The sequence below is a fragment of the Pelophylax lessonae genome (assembly GCF_965119305.1).
Source record: "Pelophylax lessonae genome assembly, chromosome: 1".
In the NCBI taxonomy this organism is placed as follows: domain Eukaryota; kingdom Metazoa; phylum Chordata; class Amphibia; order Anura; family Ranidae; genus Pelophylax; species Pelophylax lessonae.
In genome coordinates this window covers 463,355,377-463,375,982 of record NC_138768.1, presented here as the reverse complement: position 1 = coordinate 463,375,982, position 20,606 = coordinate 463,355,377, and the positions used below count along the sequence as shown (strand labels likewise).

Sequence of the window (20,606 nt, the reverse complement as noted above, 5' to 3'; positions counted from 1 at the left end):
CAGTGCCCACCACTCATATATACGGTGGCACAGCAGCTTGCAAATTAAAAATATATATATTTTTTTATAATTGCAGTTGCCTGGCCTGCCAGTGAGTGTCAGGTCCACAGAGTGTACTGTGCCCACTGCCTAACACTCATATAGGCTGGCACAGCACCTTGCACGCATAGTACCACAAATCTAAAAAAAAAATGACAGGCAGAGGCAGGCGACCCCGCAGGGGCCGTCGTGGTCGTGGTGCTGTGATTTCCTTTGGCCCTAGAATAATGCCCAGTGTTCAGAAGCCACGTACCCTGAACTCAAAAAATTCTGAGGACATAGTTGACTGGCTTACACAGGACACCCAATCTTCTACAGCTTCCGCTCAGAACCCTAATGCACCATCCTCCTCCAGCTCAGCTTCGGGCACCTCTCAATTTACCACAGCCGCTTCACTTGATCTGTCAGAGGAGTTATTTACACATCAGTTGGAAGAAATAAGTGATGCGCACCCATTAGTGCCAGAGGATGTAGATAACGGGGATATGTCTCAGTCAGGCAGCATTATACACATGGACGTACATTGTGATGATGATGATGATGATGTTGTACCTGCTGCTGCTGCCTTTGCTGAGTTGTCAAGTGAAGCTGCTGATGATGACGATGTGTCCGTTGATGTCACCTGGGTGCCTGCTCGAAGAGCAGAAGAAGAGGGGGAAAGTTCAGATGGGGAGACAGAGAGGAGGAGGAGACGAGTTGGAAGCAGGGGGAGGTCATCGCAAGGAGCTAGTGGCACAGTCAGACAGCATGTATCGGCACCCGGGGTCAGCCAGACAGCACGCCACCACCAGAATGCCGTCATTGCAAAGCTCAGCAGTGTAGCATTTTTTTTGTGTGTCTGCCTCTGATAGCAGCGATGCCATTTGCAACCTGTGCCAAAAGAAACTGAGTCGTGGGAAGTCCAACACCCACCTAGGTACAACTGCTTTGCGAAGGCACATGATCTCACATCACAAACGCCTATGGGATCAACACATGAGTAAAAGCAGCACGCAAACTCAAAGCCACCATCCTCCTCCTGGTCCAGCATCTTCAGCCACGTCAACCACTGCTGTCCTCCTTGCCCCCTATCAACAACCCGCCACTCCGCCTCTCACCTTCAGCAGTTCCTGCTCATCTGCCCACAGTCAGGTGTCTGTCAAGGAAATGCTTGAGCGTAAGAAGCCAATGTCACAGAGTCACCCCTTGCCCGGCGTCTGACAGCTGGCTTGTCGGAACTCTTAGCCCGCCAGCTTTTACCATACAAGCTGGTGGAGTCTGAGGCCTTCAAAAAATTTGTCGCTATTGGGACACCGCAGTGGAAGGTACCCGGCCGAAATATTTTTTCACAAAAGGCAATCCCCAACCTGTACTCTATTGTGGAAAAGGAAGTCATGTCATGTCTGGCACACAGTGTTGGGGCAAGGGTCCATCTGACCACTGATAGCTGGTCTGCAAAGCACGGTCAGGGCAGGTATATCACTTACACTGCGCATTGGGTAAACCTGCCGGCGGCTGCCAAGCATGGAATGCGTGGCTCTGCAGAGGAGTTGGTGACACCGCCATGACTTGCAGGCAGGCCTGCTGCCACCTCCTCTACTCCTCCTACTCCATCCTCTTTGCTAACCTCCTCAGCTGAGTCCTCTTCTGCTGTTGCGTCTTGCTCCACACCAACTGCACCCCCCCCCAGCTCCCCAGGGGCTATTCCACATGCCGGATACGACAGTGTCACGCTGTCTTGGGGTTGACTTGCCTGAAAGCAGAGAGTCACACCGGACCAGCACTACTGTCCGCCCTGAATGCACAGGTGGATCAGTGGCTGACCCCGCACCAACTGGAAATCGGCAAAGTGGTGTGTGACAACGGAAGCAATTTGTTGGCGGCATTGAATTTGGGCAAGTTGACACATGTGCCGTGCATGGCACATGTGTTGAATCTGATTGTACAACGCTTTGTGCATAAGTACCCAGGCTTACAGGACGTCCTCAAGCAGGCCAGGAAGGTGCTTGATTTGCAACAGCCCGACACGTTGGAATTCAACACTCCTAATGTTCGACCGCCTGCTCCAACAAGAAAAAGCCGTCAACGAGTATTTGTATGACCGGGGTGCTAGGACAGCCTCTGCGGAGCTGGGTATTTTTTTGCCACGTTACTGGACGCTCATGCGCAATGCCTGTGGGCTCATGCGTCCTTTTGAGGAGGTGACAAACCTAGTCAGTCGCACCGAAGGCACCATCAGCGACATCATCCCATATGTTTTCTTCCTGGAGCGTGCCCTGCGAAGAGTGCTGGATCAGGCCATAGATGAGCGTGAAGAGGAAGAGGAAGAGTTTTGGTCACCATCACCACCAGAAACAGCCTTATCATCGCTTGCTGGACCTGCGGCAACGCTGGAAGAGGAGTCTGAGGAAGAGGAGTCAGAGGAGGAATGTGGCTTTGAGGAGGAGGAACACCAACCACAGCAGGCATCCCAGGGTGCTCGTTGTCACCTATCTGGTACCCGTAGTGTTGTACGTGGCTGGGGGGGAAGAACACACCTCCAATGACATCAGTGAGGACGAGGAATTGGACATGAGTAGCTCGGCATCCAACCTTGTGCAAATGGGGTCTTTCATGCTGTCATGCCTGTTGAGGGACCCTCGTATAAAATTGCTGAAGGAGAACGACCTGTACTGGGTGGCCACGCTACTAGACCCCCGGTATAAGCAGAAAGTGTCTGATATGTTACCTAATTACCGACAGTCGCAAAGGATGCAGCAGTTAGAAAACAAGTTAAAAAGTATGCTTTACACAGCGTATAAGGGTGATGTCACAGCACAACGGGAATCTAACAGGGGAAGAGGTGAAAGTAATCCTCCTCCTACCACAACCACGCCGGCAAGGACAGGAAGCTTTACAGACGTCTTGTTGATGGAGGACATGCGGAGCTTTTTAAGTCCTACGCATCGCCACAGCCCTTCGGGATCCACCCTCAGAGAACGACTCGACCGACAGGTAGCAGACTACCTTGCCTTAACTGCAGATATCGACACTCTGAGGAGCGATGAACCCCTTGACTACTGGCTGTGCAGGCTTAACCTGTGGCCTGAGCTATCCCAATTTGCGATAGAACTTCTGGCCTGCCCCGCTTCAAGTGTCCTGTCAGAAAGGACCTTCAGCGCAGCAGGAGGTATTGTCACTGAGAAGAGAAGTCGCCTAGGTCAAAAAAGTCTAGATTACCTCATCTTTATTAAGATGAATGAGGCATGGATCCCGAAGGGACTGACAGTGGGGGATGCATTTGACTAAAAAAGGCCTGATGAGATGCCTTGGGCTAAAAATGGTCCACACGCTGCTGTATTTAATCTCTGCATGCCGGATGACTTACGTGACTTCTCCGCCACCAACTAGGGTTCAAGCCGCAATGTTTTAGTGAACTTTCTGCCTGGAAAACCTCAATTTTTCCGGCCGCTGCTACAGCAGTGGCTGCAACAATACCTATTTTTTCAGGCATGTGTACATGCCTAATTTTTCTGGCCTCTGGTGCTACACTGTGGCTGCAAAAAACAAAACACAAAAAAAAAAAGGCACATACATGTGTCAATTCCCCTTCGTGATCGTTACCTTGTTGTGGTGAAGGGGCTTGCGTATCACAATGAAGCGATCACCTCTAAGAGTGTGTTGGCAATGCTGGCACACCCCAGATGATAAGGTCGTTGCTTCATTGTGAACAGACCAAAAGCGATCCGCTGGATAATTTTTCATAGAAAAAACATTAACCTTCTTTTTGATCATCTTGGGTGATCATTAAAGCCTACTAGGCCAACAATGGGCCCACACTGCAGAATCATTGTTTTCTGGGTCACTTAATTGTCACTGAACTACCTCAGCACGACCATAGGCTTTGAAAAACCGCCATCGCCTGCAATCTCCCAAACGTCATCACTACAGCAAGATTGACGCATAGAGGAATAAAATTTATGTCATGAGTGTGTCAACTATTGACAACTCTTTGCGGTTGTCTAAAATCTATTTGATACACGTCCCCTGATGGGGGACGTAACAGGGATTAAACTGATAAGAATAGTACTACTTAACACACCACTCATTTAGGATGGCACAGTACATTGCACGGCGCACGTGCAGTGCCCAAAATTGGAAGTAAGAGGACAGACCAACCATCTTTTTCCATCTCCTAACTAAAATCTATTCCGTACACCGGCCCCTGATAGGGGACGTAACGTAACAGGGATTAAACTGATAAGAACAGATTTTTTTAATTAAAAAAAAGAGGATAGCCTCTGCGGAGCTGGGTATTTTTTGGCCGTGTTACTGAATGCTCATGCACAATGGCTGTAGGCTCATGCATCCTTTTGCGGAGGAGACAAACCTGGTCAGTCAACCCCAAGGCAACATCATCGACCTCATCCCATATGCGTTTTTTCTGGAGCGTGCCCTGCGAAGAGTGCTGGATCAGGCCGTAGATGAGCATGAAGAGGAAGAGTTGTGGTCCCCATTACCACCAGAAGCAGCCATGTCTTTGTCGATTGCTGGACCTGTGGCAACGCAGAGAGAGGAGTCTGAAGAAGAGAAGTCAGAGGAGGAAGGTGGCTTTGAGGAGGTGGAAGACCAACCACAGCAGGCGTCCCAGGCGGCTTGTTGTCACCTTTGGGGACCCTTGGTGTTGTACGTGGCTGGGTGGAGGAAGAGACCTTCAATGACGTCAGTGAGGACAAGGAACAGGACATGGCTAGCTTGGTATCCAACCTTGTGCAAATGGGGAGTTTGCGGTTGTGCAAATGGACTGACTGACTGACTGTTAAATGGGGAGTTTGGTCTGTCAGAGTTTGGTCTGTCACTGTGAAGCGGGCGTAACCCTTACACTACCTGATCGATACAACATCATACCTGATCGTATTCACACACTGGATGTTTTAAAGCACGTTATTCCAAACAATTTAGGAATGTTAGGTGATTTATGCCCTTTATGGATTAAAACCCGACTCTGCGTCAACTACGTAATTTTCCATGAGAGTTTTGCCATGGATTCCCCTCCGGCATGCCACAGTCCAGGTGTTAGTCCCCTTGAAACAACTTTTCCATCACTATTGTGGCCAGAAAGAGTCCCTGTGGGTTTTATAATTCGCCTGCTTATTGAAGTCTATGGCGGTTCGCCCGGTTTGCCCGTTCGCGAACATTCGCGGAGGTTCGCGTTCACCGTTCGCGAACGGTAAATTTTAGGTTCGCGACATCACTACTTATCAGTTTGGTTTCCCTTTTCTGCACTTTATCCAGTTCTCTAATATCCTTTTTGTGAGCTGGTGCCTAAAACTGAACTGCATATGCCATGAAGTCTTATGCCACGTACACACGATCAGATAATCGTAAGAAAAAAATTGTTTTTAAATTGATCGCATGATAATCTGATCGTTAGTACACAGCTTTCGACAGCCAATCACTACATTTTGTCCAACAATATCCGAAGGGACAAACATGAAAACTTTTCTTGTACGATAGCCTAGCGAACGACAATCATTTGGTCAGTACAATATGCGTTTGCTAAAAATCGATAGACAAATACCACACATGATGCTAATGCCTTGCACACGCGATCAGATAATCACATGTATATGACATCACTTCCGATACGTAGCTACGCAAACAGGAAGCTTTTCCAGAATCCTACGGAAAAAATCATACGTTTAGTGTGCGTTGTTAAATTCGATATTAGTATCATGCAACAAAATGCGAACGATAAGTCGTCCAAATATCTGATCGTGTGTACGAGGCATTACTAATAATTTGTACAGGGGCAAAATTATGTCTCTTCTTCTCTAGAGGCTATACCTCATTTTTCAAGTGTAGCGCTTACCCCTGCAGGAGCCACTGGTGATGATGGGTCCTCTATTCTGCCATGACTCTTAAAACCACTCGGTCCCCACTGACATACCTTGTTAGAGGTAGAGGGCCATTTATACCTGAATAACTTAAGTGTTAGTTAATCACCGCGATATAATAATGCACATAAATTAGGCCACAGACTACCAGGTAATACGTTATGTAACTGTATTGTGTCAAAGCAGATAAACAGTACAAGACTTAGGGGTTTATTTACTAAAGCTAGAGAGTGCATAATTAGTCACAATTCTGCAGAGAAACCAATCAGCTTCCAGGTTTTATTGCTAAAGCTTATTAAAACAAGCTGAAGTTAGAAGCTGGTTGGTTTCTCTGCAGAATTGTGACTAATTTTGCCCTCTCTAGCTTTAGTAAATAAACCCCTTAGGCCCCATGCACACAGGGCGTTTTTGCAGCTACTGTTAGGAGCGTCAGGCGTTTTTTTTGCAGCTGCAAAACGCCCATCCATGTTATTCTATGGCCTCATGCACACATAGAGCTTTTATGAGCTCCAAGTGGTATAGGCATTTTTGAGCTGCAAAAAAAACCTAGGACCAGTGCGTTCTGGAGCTGCAGCGTCAAGCTGTAAAAACATCTGACGCTGCTAATGGCTGCTTAACGTTGCTTAACGTTGCTTATACAGCGTTAAGCCACTTTATACGTTTTTTTGAAAATCAATGGTTCCCTATGGGAGCCCATTGATTTGAATGGAAGTCGCATCACAAATCGGATCAGGATGATCCGACTTGCGGTGCAACTTGCACTCCGAGAATCTTGAGGGGGAACTCCACACCAAAATGGGAAAAAAACGGCGTGGGGGCCCCCTCCCCCAGGTTTCAAACCAGGCCCTTCGGGTCTGATATGGATTTTGAGGGGAGCCCCCCAAAATCCATACCAGACCCTTATCCGAGCATGCAGCCCGGCAGGCCAGGAAAGGAGAGGGGACGAGCGAGTGGCCCCACCTCCTTGGACCATACCAGGCCACACGCCCTCAACATGGGGGGTGTGGGTGCTTTGGGGCAGGGAGGACTCTGCACCCCCCACCCCAAAGCACCTTGCCCCCATGTTAATGAGGACAAGGGCCTCTTCCCGACAACCCTGGCCGGTGGTTGTGGGGGTCTGCGGGCAGGGGGCTTATTGGAATCTGGAAGCCCCCTTTAACAAGGGAGCCCCCCAGATACCGGGCCCCCTCCCTATGTGAATGGGTAGGGGTACATTGCACCCCTACCCATTCACCCCATAAAAGGCAGTGTATGTAAATAATGACAGGAGACATTTTGAAAAGTTTATTAAAAATCTTCATCCGGTCTTCTCCGCTCTGGTCTTCTCCCCCCTCCGCTCTTCTGCTCTTTTGCCCTCCACATTTCTGCTCTTTTGCCCTCCGCTCTTCTCCCCTCCGCTATTCTTCTTCCTCTGGGCTTCTTCTTCCTCCGGTCCTCCGACGCTGTCCCTGGTGATTATGCCAGTCTCTGGTCTATGCAGCTTATTATATAGCCATTAGGGGCGTGGCCTCGGGAAGAGGCCCTTGTCCTCATCAACATGTTGGGCAAGGTGCTTTGGGGTGGGGGGGTGCAGAGCCCCCCCTGCCCCAAAGCCCCCACACCCCCCATGTTGAGGGCGTGTGGCCTGGTATGGTCCAGGGGAGGTGGGGCCGCTCACTCGTCCCTTCCCCTTTCCCGGCCTGCCGGGCTGCATGCTTGGATAAGGGTCTGGTATGGATTTTGGGGGCGACCCCACGCTGTTTTTTTCAGCGTGGGGCTCACCTCAAAATCCATATCAGACCCAAGGGCCTGGTGTGAAACCTGGGGGGGGACCCCCACGCCGTTTTTTTCCCCATTTTGGCGTGGAGTTCCCTCTCAAGATTCTCAGAGCGCAAGTCGCACGCAAGTCGGATCATCTGCAAACACTGAAATGGTACTTTTAATCCCAGACCCTATATCATTTATTAATATGTTAAAAAGTAAATGTCCTAACAATGAAGTTTGGGGTATACCACTGATAACCTTAGACCAGTGATATCGAACCTTGGCATTCCAGATGTTTTGGAACTACATTTCACATAATGCTCAACTACACTGCAGAGTGCATGAGCATCATGGGAAATGTAGTTCCAAAACATCTGGGGTGCCGAGGTTCGCCATCACTGCCTTAGACAATTCAAAGTATGAATCATTAACCACTACTCTCTGGATACGATACTTTAGGGCCAGTTCACATCATAGAAATGCAGTCTGGATGCATTCCAAATACTTTTCTGTATGCATGTTTTTGACGTGAAGCAATGGTGTGAATTATGCCATTGGAGACCATATTACAATGCATTTTGATGCAGAAAAAAAACACACTGGACTGCAGGTGGTGTGAACTGGCCCTTAGCCAATTTTCTATCTATTTACAAACTTAATTTTCTAAACCTGTAGACATTAAGTCCCCGTTCACACTGGGGCGACCTGTGAGGCGACCTGGTCGCCTCACAGGTTGCCGTAGGTCGCCTTCCATAGGGAAGCTGGGGACCCGTTCTAATAGGAGCGACACAAGTCGCTCCGACTTAGAAAAAGGGTCCGGAGCTTCTTTGGGGCGACCCGGAACGACCGTCATAGACTTCAATGTTATGAAGTCCGCGCTGGCCGCTCCGAGTTCGCGGGGCGAGCAGCGCGCCGCGACCTCTGAGGTCGCCCCGGGAAGTAGCATCGCTGCTATGTGAACGGGGCCTTATTTGTACATTAGCAATGTGAGGGGAACTGTGTCAAACACTTTGGCAAAGTCCAAGTATACAGTAATATTTCCACAGCCAGTCCTTTGAACTTTGAAGTTTTTGCTTGCCTCCTCATAAAAGAAATCAGATTTGTTGACAACTTCGGATTTTGTGAATCCATGCTGACTATTGCCTAAAAGATTGTTTTCTAGCAACAACTCATCTATGTGGTCTTTTATTAAATGTTAAAGTATCTTCCTTACTATAAAAGTTACTTGGTAAAAATGTTGATCCTTTTTAACTATATGCACCACATTGGCTTGATGCCACTGTAGTGGTACCATGCCAGTCATTAAAGAGTGTCTAAAATTTAGAAACAATGTCTTAGATATAATAGAGCTCAGCTCTTTGATGACCCTTGGGTGGGACTTCAGTAGCTCCTTGTACTATCTCACCTTCTCTGAGCTCTACTGTACAGAGTGTATAGAAAACTGCAACAGGATGATAGTAGGTCAAATTTAGACACCTAAAGTGGTTGTAAAGCCACTGCGTGTACTTAATAAATTCAACTCTGTTACACAAAGTTATGTGCCCCAGTGTATGTTGTATATAAAAAAAAATATGTAGCTGTGTACCTTATTTCAGAGTGCCGCTGGGCGCTCACGTGACTGCCCATCGCTTTCCTCTCCCAATTTGAGAACTACAGCGGGAGGGGAGGAGAATCTATTATTATTAATGTACACACAGTTATTTTAACAGCAGGAGGGGAGGGGAGGGGTGGGCACTGACACTAGCTGACAGGCAAGGAGGAGGGGGGGAAAGGGAACAATACAAATTCAGTGGGATGACGGAAGCACATAAACTGACCACGGTATCTGGGCTCAGCAGCCTTGATTAACGTGGTCAGTTTACAAAGGGGAGGGCAGCACCAGGCATCAGGTATTTTAGATGATAGAAAGGGCCAAATTACACAGCACAAGCACTGTGCTATTTTTCATGCTTCAAAGGAACAGGATCATTTTTATTTTATTTATTTTTTTTTTTTAGGGTTACAACCGCTTTAAGTCTCATACACACTACTAATTTGTTTTCATTCAACCGAGCAAGTTTTACAAAAAGGTCAGAGCCACTGTGCTAACGATCCGATGTTAGTACTGTGATCTCCCCTACAGTCTGTCAGACCGTCTGCCGTACACACGGGCCAAATGTCGGCCGGTTTCTATTGAACCGGCTGATGCCATCCAACTTTCAGTGAGTACTAGACTTTACACTTCAGCCATTTAAAAATACATTTATCGTTGTAATAATGATTACAAGGCTGCATTCATTGATGTTATAATATATATTTGCCTGGAGTTTGGCTTTAAGCAATATTTTTAAAACCCGTGCTATATTAGCAGCTAAGGATAGCTAAGCATGTAAAAAGTTTGAGCGCCGGTTCACATTCTTGCGGCTGCGGCGATCGCATGTAATATCGGAGCGCACTGCTCCTTCATTACATGCGATCGGCTGTGCGGTGCAAATTCAGCCATACACTTTGTATGGCTAAATTCGCACTGCACACGCACCAAAATCGCACATGAGGCATTTTTTCAGCCGAATCAGGATCGGATCGCACAGTGGTTCACACTTGTGCGATCCGATCCTGTGCAAACTGTCAGATCGCACTGCGATATGCGATCAAACTGGGGGTGACGTTAACATTTCATTGACACCCCCAGCGTATCGCATATGGCAGTGTGAACTGCCAGGGGTGCGTTTGCGATGCGGGAACAGGCTGCGAATTCGCAGCCTTCCCGCATCGCATAAATGTGACCCGGCACTGAGAATTGATCTTTTCTTGCACTCAGAAAAATGGAATAGATTATGTCTGAAGAGTTGCTAAGACTTACTGCATATTGGATATTTTTTTTGGCCCTTTAAAATTAAACCTGTGAGCTCAAAACAATGGGGGCTGCCCTTGCTGATTTATACAAATGATATACAAACTATTGTCCTAAGGTAAGTCAGTGACCTGGAGCAAGCATGCAGACAGTAAATTCTGAAAAGTCTGCATAATAGTCTGCAGTCAGTAGCTCACTTGGTAGCCCCTTTAGCTTGCGCCTTTGCAAACAAGTTAGCAACAGTAGTTGACAAAACTCTTTCATGCATGTGATTTTTGTTTGGTGTGATTGATAAAAATGAAGCATGCTAAATCTAGCAACATGGTGCAATGTAACCACAGAAATATTTGTTTCTTTTTTTTAAACTATGTTTGAAAACTGACAGTTGGACAATGATATATTTATTACTAAGGGAAACACAAAAAAAAAAAAAACTGCAATTATACCAGTCTCTGAAAACAAATGTGCTTTTTTTTTAAATAAAAAATGAAAATATATAAACCATTATTTTATTAAATGCACTAAAAGAATATTAGTAATAATCTTATGCATTATTGACATCATTATTGCTGAGAAAATGCAGCTTTGCCATGCCCTGTGAGACTTTACGCACTCCACCCTTCCTGTGTCTTTCCACTTTAATGTCTGTGAACAACGCCTAAATCGCAAAACAGGAAACCTCAGAGCCATATGCTGATTTAGGTACCAACAAACCATTTGATGTGTACCTGTATAGCACAGTGTTTATTTTTTACAAAGTATACCAGGAATTATTACTGTAAATCCCTCTTGCGTGACAGTAAGGAAAGTGTGGCACTATTGTTAACTTGCCAGGGAATTGCAGTTTTTTTTTAAATAATTTTATCCTGGGCATCTGTTAACAATCTGTAAACAAAATCATATTTAAGGACTTGTAAGCTGCAATATGGTATATACCATTTTAGTTTTTTTGGGGTTTAATACCACTTTAAGCAACACAACCTGGTGACTGCATTTTTTTTTTTGCATTTCATAAGCAGCATTAACCACTAAAGCCCCGGAAGATTTTACCCCCTTCCTGACCAGGCTCTATTTTGCGATTCGGCACTGCGTGACTTTAACGGACAATTGTGCGGTCGTGCGATGCTGTACCTTGAATTTGACGTGCTTTTTTTTCCACAAACAGAGCTTTCTTTTGGTGGTATTTGATCACCTGTGCGATTTTTTTGATCATGCGCTATAAACAAAAAAAGAGCATAAATTTTGAAAAAATAACAACATTTTTGGCCAATTTGTTTTGTGCTACATATGCTTGGTAAAAAAAATTGCAATAAGCGTATTTTGATTGGTTTGCACAAAGGTTATTGCGTTTACTAACTACGGGAAAGATTTTTGTCATTTTTGTTGTTTTTTTTTAACAAGTAATGGCGGCAATCTGCGATTTTTTTTGCGGGACTGCGACATTGCGGCGGACAGATCGGACCCTTGACTGACATTTTTGACACTTTTGGGGGTACCAGTGACATTACTACAGTAATCAGTGCTATACATATGCACTGTTACTGTAAAAATGACACTGGCAGGGAAGGGGTTAACTTTATAATAGAAGGAGGGGTTAAGTGTGTCCCTAGGGGCGTGTTTCTTACTGTGCAGGGATGTGGCTGTGTGTGTAACAGCAGAGATCTACGGTCCTACATAGCAGGACCGTATGATCTCTGCTGTTACACAAGGGAAAATGACAGGTGGCTTTGTTTACATTAGCCGCCTGCCTTTCTCCCTCTGTAACTGACGATCACGAGTGACCGGCGGACATCGGGTCCGCCGGTCACTCGCGCGGAGGTGTCGTGAACGAGCGGGGGCGGGAGCGCGCCTCCAACGGCGAGCGCTCCCCCCTATTGGCTCACAGGCGAGTGACGTACCGGTACGTCACTTTGCCTGCACGGGGCTGACCGCCGCAGTATATATACTTGCGGCGGTCGGCAAGTGGTTAAAAAAAAGTATTTTACATTACTCTTTCTTAAGGTGTGTATCTAAATTATTTTTTTTTCATTTTGGATAGAGTGAAGATTAGAACTTCTTTTTCGGTTCGCTTCTGTTTTGGTTTTTATCGCTATCTATATCTCCACTTTGGAGATTTGCCCTCTCTATTTGTCATAGTGATTACTCTCACTTAAAGTGATGGGAAAATTGAGTTGTCATCAGAAAAGAAATATAAGGGAGATATTCCAATGAGGATTTTTGGTCAGTTGAGAACTACCTAAGAGGGGATTCCCATCCATCATTAGGGTTTTACCATTTCCATCATAGTTACATAGTTACGTAGTTAGTTAGGTTGAAAAAAGACACAAGGCCATCTGGCTCAACCAAAAAAAAAAAAAAACAGCAATAAAAACCCAACCATACAAGCCCATATACACAATCCTATACTTGCAGTTGAATACTTGAATCTCCCACACACACTCATGCCTATTCATCCAGGAGTAGCTATCATACAGCATGAGTGCAGGTGAGTATGTATTTGAGTTAGAAAGGAGATGTACAACATGTAATTTGGGAACCAACCTAAAACTAATGCTGTAGTATGGGTACAAAGGGACGATCATGGGTGGAGAGGGATTGCATATGGGTTTGAGGATACTAATGCTATTTCATTTATTTCTTACAGGTATTTATATAGATCAGATCATTTTTTATGAAAAGTTTAAGTTGGCATAGAAAGAGTAATATTTTAAATCAATGATACGGTTTTTTTTAGTGTCCTTATCAAATTAAATTTTTATCCTGCTTATACTGTATATTCAACATCAGAACGACAGCTCCTCAAAAGCTGGACACAGAAGAGAAATGAAATGGTGAAGCAATGGAGATTAGTTACAGGGAGAAAGGGGGATCATATTGGAAATCTGGGTATAAACTACTGTATATAATTAAGCATAATAGAAAGGATTATTTCAAAGTATAGAAAAAAATTGGTAAAACAACGCATATTAAAAATAAAACCTCTACATAAATGTTGCCAATACTTGTTTTTTTCAGACTCTGGTCCCAGGTCACCATGATGAACCTCACATACAGCCAGTGTCTGGAGTCAGTGGCCAAGCACAATATTAACATTATTCTACTGCATTACAATCAGACTGGACGACTAAGTGGCCGACCAAAGACAGGTGTCACTATCCTGACCATAGTCTTCATTTTGATCAGCATTCTCATCATTTTCGAAAATTTCATGATGCTGCTGGCCTTGCTCAGGTATGAAACTGCATGAAATAATTTTGTTAAAGGTGATCTTAAATTTGTATTAAACTTAATAAAAATGCTGACAGGTAGGGTTTTAATGGCAGAAGAGACCCTGATTGTTTCTTCTGCCATAAATGCTTCCTCCTGCCTGTCAGTGGTAACGTACAAAGAACCGCACATGCTCAGTTCAGAGTACATTACCACACCTGCTCTGTGCTGTGGTGATGTGACTCCTGCACACATGCATTGGTGTGATATCATCACAGCCCGGCTATTCAAGCAGCCAAACTAAGCTAGCCTAGTGTGGTCAGTTTGAAATAGGAAAGAAGGGGGACTAGCAGGATCACAAGGTATTTCGCACAAAGGATGCAATACAAAGAGAACAGGATACATTTTTCTGGTACAATGATTTTTGTTGTAATGAATATATCAACTTGACAACCATTCACCCACACAGGGGTATAGCATTTTAAACATATCAAAAATACATGGGCTGGGAAAGTCTGATCAGGTGACCTTTATAAGTACCAAATGTCCACTGGGTGACCTAGGGGTATAAACCGAAGGGCCATATATGTCACCTAAGCCAAAGGGCCAATGAAGGGAGCGCATGTTGCAGGTGCACTGGCTTACATCAGAGGGCAATATGTGTGCTAATCTACTGGACACCCCTGACAGGGTTTGGGTGAACAATTGGTAGGAGAGGTACAAAAAGAATTTCAGTCCGGGCAGTATTAACCGCATGTCAGTAAAGATGGGCCCTAAGTCTGAGGACTCAGGGTCACCCTAGTACAGGAGCAGACCGAGGGTGGCCATAAGCTCGGTGGCAAGCAAATTCGTCAAATGGGGAGCTTTTCGTAGTTTGAATATGGGTTACACAGTTTCAGTACTACAATGTTTTAATCTATTTGTTTTTTTAGGGGTTTTTTTCTACAGTATGCCACCCCCACCGATGGCTACTATCCTAATGGCAAGAGGGCAAAAATAGTGCAGCTCACTCCCATGTATCGCTCCCACAAAGCACAAATTGCTGATACTGCCAGCCACTGAGATTCTTGCCATTCTTCATGCCCAGTAGGGGGGTGCAGGGAAGGCAGTGTGGGGGGGGGGGAGGGGGAGTTATGTGCCACCTACTGACCCCTTATGGTGGACATTTAGGTCGTTCCCCCGATAAAGAGATTTTACAAGTTAATTGAACTAAAGTTAATAGTGCCCAGTCATTTTTTTTTAAACAATCAGGATTTCTTTATCAAAGGATAATGTAATAGAACATAAAGAAATAAAACTGTAGTAACCAACTTGACATGGTAGTACATAAATGCAGGTTGTACAACAGTTGCAATCCATAATAAATGAAAGAAAAATGACAGGGAACAAATAAAACCATCAAGCAATCATTAGGAGCAGTAGCCCACTCCAATACCATCCCATAAAATTAGGTATTACACGTCCTGTGATAGGAAGGGCTGTATGTCTTCCGAGGGACTGTGGGAAGGGAATAGAAGGGGGGGGGGCACAAGAAGGGTGGAGCAGAGAGGAGAGGGAAGGAGGCTAAATCCAAGTCTTGGAGGCAACAGTGCAAGTATAAAAATGTCACTCTATTGGGAAGCCACACCTTGTCAAATTTTCAGGGATAGCCATGACTGATGTACGTCAGTTTGTAAAGAGGCAGGCAAGCATTTATCATGGGCTCCCAGGAGGACAAAGTAAGTGGGTCAGAGGAAGACCATTCGCAAATAATCGATTTATTAGCATAGAATAGTAAATAAGAGATTAATAGTTTGCTATCAGGGATCCCCAATAGGGCCAGTTCAGGAGACATAGAAACCGAGTTTAACATTAATAGGCCTGCAGCCTAGGACACTCCCAAAGAATATGCAGATACAGTAGGTACCCAACTGAGTTTGACAGCGGGGGCAATGAGGATCCTTATCTGGATAGATTTTGTGGAGTCTAACCGGGGTAAAGTAAACACGGTGTAAAAATTTTGTCTGTATCAGCTTGTCTCTGGAAGAGATCACTAGTCTGAGACATTGTTTAAGGCAGTCCTCCCAATCCTCCCTGTTAAGAGAGGGGATGTCTGTCTTCCAGAGGTCCCACAATTTCTTGAGTTTAGGGCAGTCTTAAGAAAGGTCCCATATAGTGTAGAGAGCGGTTTCTGCAGGCCTTCATATGAGAGTACCTTTTCAACAGGGTCCAGTTGGAGAAGAGGCTGAGAGGGGAACTGAGCTTTAGCAGCATGGCAGAGTTGGACATACCTGAAATACATCCATTACGGCAAACAAAATGCCCGAGTGAGTTTGGGAAAGGTCAGCAGCTTGCCCCCAGGCATAATGTCCCATAGGGTTCTGATGCCAAAAAGGTGCCCAAACATGGGGATCAGGGACCGATCTGAAGTGGGCGAGGTCAGGGTTCCCCTAGAGAGGCTGAACAGGTGATCAGCGTGTCTCCTGGAAAAACCATTGTCTCCCAGCCGACCAAACCCGGAGTGTGGCCCTAGTCGGATAGTAGGGTTGGCATGGTTGCTTATGCTCCTGCCTCCTTTAGGCAAGATACTGCAGGTCTGATAGGGATCCCAAAAAGGCAGCCTCAACACAGACCACAGTGTTAGCACGTGACGCTAAAACCACCAATATGTTGTTACCAAAACAGCCGCTCAGAAATATACCTGGAGGTTGGGTAGTGCCAATCCACCCAAATTGCACGGGAAGATGGAACGTAGATTTGGCCAAACAGGTGACGGCTCCATTCCAAATAAAGGGAATGACACAACTATCCACCTCTCTAAAGAAATAGTTTGATATCCACACTGGACTATTACGGAATAAATAATAGAATTTTGGCAACAACATAATTTTGAGGATGTTAATACGTCCGAGGAGGTTTAAGGGAAGCCCCGACCATGACGAGCACTTTTCTCTGAGGAGAGAAATCAGGGGAAGGAGGTTATGAGCATAATATTGTGAGACATTCCTTGTCACCAGTACCCCTAAAGATCAGAATTCAGACACCCAATGCAGGGGGGGGGCAGTAAATTTTGGTTTAATTTTGTACAGAGGATGTCACAAGTAATGTGTCATCCTATGTCACATTATATGAGTTGCCTTGCTTTTGTACAAACTGTTACTAATTTCAATAAATAGACATGTCATGATGAAAGTCACTAAAGAATTGTAATTCCTGATTCTTTTGTCTTTCAGATTTCTGAGGTTAAAACGTTGGGTTCACTGCTGTTTAACCAACATTGCATTCAGTGATCTTCTGGCTGGCATTTCATACCTACTTAACATCTGCCTCTCTGGGCCCACTACGTTCCAGCTGACTCCACAACTTTGGTTTCTGAGGGAGGGTCTCCTCTTTACCACTCTAGCTGCCTCCACCTTTAGCTTATTGATAACTGCTGTGGAGCGGTACAGTACCATGGTGATTTCAATGGCAGAGCGGCAACCTGACAAGCTAGTTCGAGTTCAAGGACTGATTATCTTAAGCTGGATATTAGCTGTCGCAGTTGGGTCCTTACCTTTGCTTGGATGGAACTGCCTATGCCACATCGAAGATTGCTCCAGCCTTCTTCCTCTTTTTTCTAGGAACTATATTGTATTTAGTCTTGGACTCTTAGGTGTTACTCTGCTTGGTATAATTGGCTTTTACTGCACTATATATTACTTTGTGTGTACAAGTGCCAAACGTGTAGCAGTCACCCACCAGAGTCGACGTGCCTTCCACTTACTTCAAACTGTTTTCATCATCTTGGGCTGTTTTGTCATCTGCTGGACCCCACTTTTTCTCTTCCTTTTGGTGGATTCTGCATGTACTCCTCCTTCTTGCCAATCTCCCCTGGGACTTGAGTGGGTTCTGGCCTTAGCAGTTATGAATTCAGCTTTTAACCCACTTATTTATTCAATGAGGAGCTCAGAGGTCCGCAAGGCAATAATTGCACTTCTATGCTGTGCCTGCAGTTTGGCAGGAGTGCAACTTCCTGCATGCTGCCAGCAAGCCAGAGAAATCACTTCTGGTTCTTCAAATGAGAGTTCAATTAAACGAAGAAGCAGCGTACGCCTTTCACGAAACTTTAGCTTTAGGAGTCCTGTCACCAGTGTTTCAAGTGTGCCCAGTCAGTGAGCAGGTTTTTATCAAATCAGTCAGAATGCTTTTTTTTTTATTATTAACGTATGCCTGAAAGGCCATGATAGTAAAGTATGACCTTAGCAGTCTAAAATATGACAATGGGCATTGTATCTGATCAGTCATTCACATAATGTTCAATGTGTTTTAGCTAGCACAATTGTAAGTCCAGTTACTATGTAGTACAAATGCCTTATAGAGGGAACAGGAATTGCATTTAACCAATTGAGTGAACCAAATTCTCCTTCGTTTGTGTTTTACATGCTCCCCCTCCCAGGCACTGCAGCTCACAATGGGAGAGATTCAGCAAAAGAGTGCTGTCTATTCAGAATGCAGTGGGAAGACTAGGTGTGGCCACCTGCTGATTGATAAGCTACAAAAAGACACCATGAGAGTGGCAATGCTCTGAATTTAGAAGCAGTGCAGCATCATTGCCACACCATCACAGGAAGACGTATTAGATGGACTTTACTGAAAGGGTCAACATGTATTTGTGGGACTTTGCTGGAGGGCTAAAGCTGGCCATAGACTGGTAGACCTTTTTTTACAAATGTTCTTATGGAAAAATCTCATAAATACATTCAATAATGCCAAAGAAGATTTGATGAATGTTGTTCGAAAGTACTTTTTTGCTTGATTTAATGGAATTTTTAGAATGAAAACCACTTGATGTTGTTAGAGCTTTGTTTGTTCAAGAAAACTTTTCCATCCTAATCCTTCAAACTTTCTTGTCACTGCACTTTAAAATGAAAGTCGATTTGACCCCACTAAAAATGTGAAATTTGAACAAACTTTTTGAAATGGAAAATTTGTGTTGCATGAGATATACTTTTTAATAGGAGGCCATAGTTCTAAAATTTAACAAAACATACTGAAAACCGAACTTCAGCCAAAACGTATTCTGATTTAGATTTAGTGCAAGGAAGGGTTAGAGCTACTATAAGGTTTTTATTGCTTATCTGTCTTCCTGCTTGGGAGACTTCCCTTCATTTCCTGCCAATTTCCAAATCACGGCAGTGATTAAACCCAAAATACACATATAAAATAGTTTATTTCTCAAAGCCACTCACATGCACAAGATAATATCTGAAAATATATTTCCAGGAGAAGATAATTTTATATTATATTTTTACAAATTTTGAAAGGCAAAGAGGATTTCCTTAAAGCGGTAGTAAACTGCAACAAAAGTTAAAAAAAAATGGGCCCTGGGCAGTTTAAACCATAATGTGCTAGTATGCACTGCATACTAGCACATTATGATGGACTTACCTGAAAATGAAGTCTTTCAGCGGCGCACTGTCACGGCTGTAGGAGCTTCCATCTTCATTGTGCCCATTTAGCATTTATGCTATAATTATTATAGGCTTACCTGTAGGTAAAACTCAGCCACCTGACTTTACTACCACTTTATTTGGTAATTCATAATGTTTTCTATTTCAAATGACTCTTACTCTAACAACAAAAAAACAAGGTGATGATGGATAAGCAGTATAGGTGCTTACCTGAGCTAGCTTTCAGTGCCCCCTCTCTGCTCAAATGCCAGCCGTCTCTGATCAGGCAAAGCTTTGACATGTCCAGAGAGTCACTTTAAAGTGTAGCTCCACTTCTGTTGGGAACAGCAATGCTATCCAGGTGAATTGTATACATTGTAAGAAATATTGCAAGCTTTGTTGCAGAGCCTTACCTGCTACTAATCTGTAAATATTCTTGCAATGAGTCCCCCTGTACTGCAGGGTGTAAATGCTTGTTAAGCCAAGGGGTACAGGAGTAAAGTGTGATAACTTTTTCCTCTCTCAGGTAGGCCCCCTTCAACTATGCATTCGGTCCCCCAAAAGCTCTTCTTTAGGCTAGTTTTACATCTATGGTTGTCGGGAACGTGCACAAAATCATGCACTTTCCTGACATGCAGAGGAACATTGTGCACTTTAAAAAACGCAGGCGGGGGATAATTTTTTCTGCATTTCTCATGCATTGTGTAGCCTATTAAAATAAATGTGATGCATGGGAATATGCCAAATATGCGCAGAAATGCATTCTGACACACGCACAAGTGTAAACAAGTGTATAGGGTGCTCTGACATTACCAAGTAGTAATGCAGGACCAAAGCCAGAAACCCTGGAGAGAAGAGGAGAGCCTCTTCATGTTGCCTGGGGCCTGATGGCCAGGCAAAGTCCATGGGCACATCAGCGCAGGTGCCATCAATGCAGCGACGGGGGGGTTGCAGCCACAGCAAGAATTTGTACCTTCTGTTGCTTTGTAAATGGACCGGTCTGCAAGTATTGCACCTTAAGGGGCTAAAGAGTGTGGTGAGGAGGCTATACAGCACCTCCTCACCGCCTGTCAAATGCAATCTTATTCTGTGTGCATTATGGCCATTAGATGGAGCTGAGGAGCATAGGAAATACATATATACATATATATATATATACTCTGTATATATATATATATATATATATATATATATATATACATACTATATATATATATATATATATATATATATATATATATATATATATAATGGATCTATTTTTTATATATATATATATATATATATATATATATATATATATATATATATATATATATGAATCCATTATAAAGTAGATGACAATAATAGTCAAAAGATTAAAGTAAAAAATACATGCATTTCAATTCCAGTTTCATGAGTTTTACTTTCAGGTTGTATGCATTTTCCTCCTACTTTACATGTCTTATGGCTCTGGTTTGCATGTGGTTTTGGTGCTTTGCCATTGAAAGCAATGAAGCGTTTGTCTTCTAGGACCTGGGG

At 44.3% G+C, this 20,606-nt stretch overlaps 1 protein-coding gene across 1 annotated transcript in view; it reads left to right on the top strand.

Moving 5' to 3' along the window:
- S1PR4 (sphingosine-1-phosphate receptor 4) overlaps window positions 1-17,931 on the top strand; it is a 51,288-nt gene extending 33,357 nt beyond the window's left edge. The window contains exons 2-3 of the mRNA XM_082243927.1: window positions 13,486-13,701; window positions 16,890-17,931. Coding sequence (XP_082100053.1) covers window positions 13,505-13,701; window positions 16,890-17,811 — 1,119 coding nt within the window. The 5' untranslated portion in view covers window positions 13,486-13,504 and the 3' untranslated portion in view covers window positions 17,812-17,931. The remainder of the gene's footprint in view (window positions 1-13,485; window positions 13,702-16,889) is intronic.
- The last annotated feature ends 2,675 nt before the right edge of the window (window positions 17,932-20,606 follow it).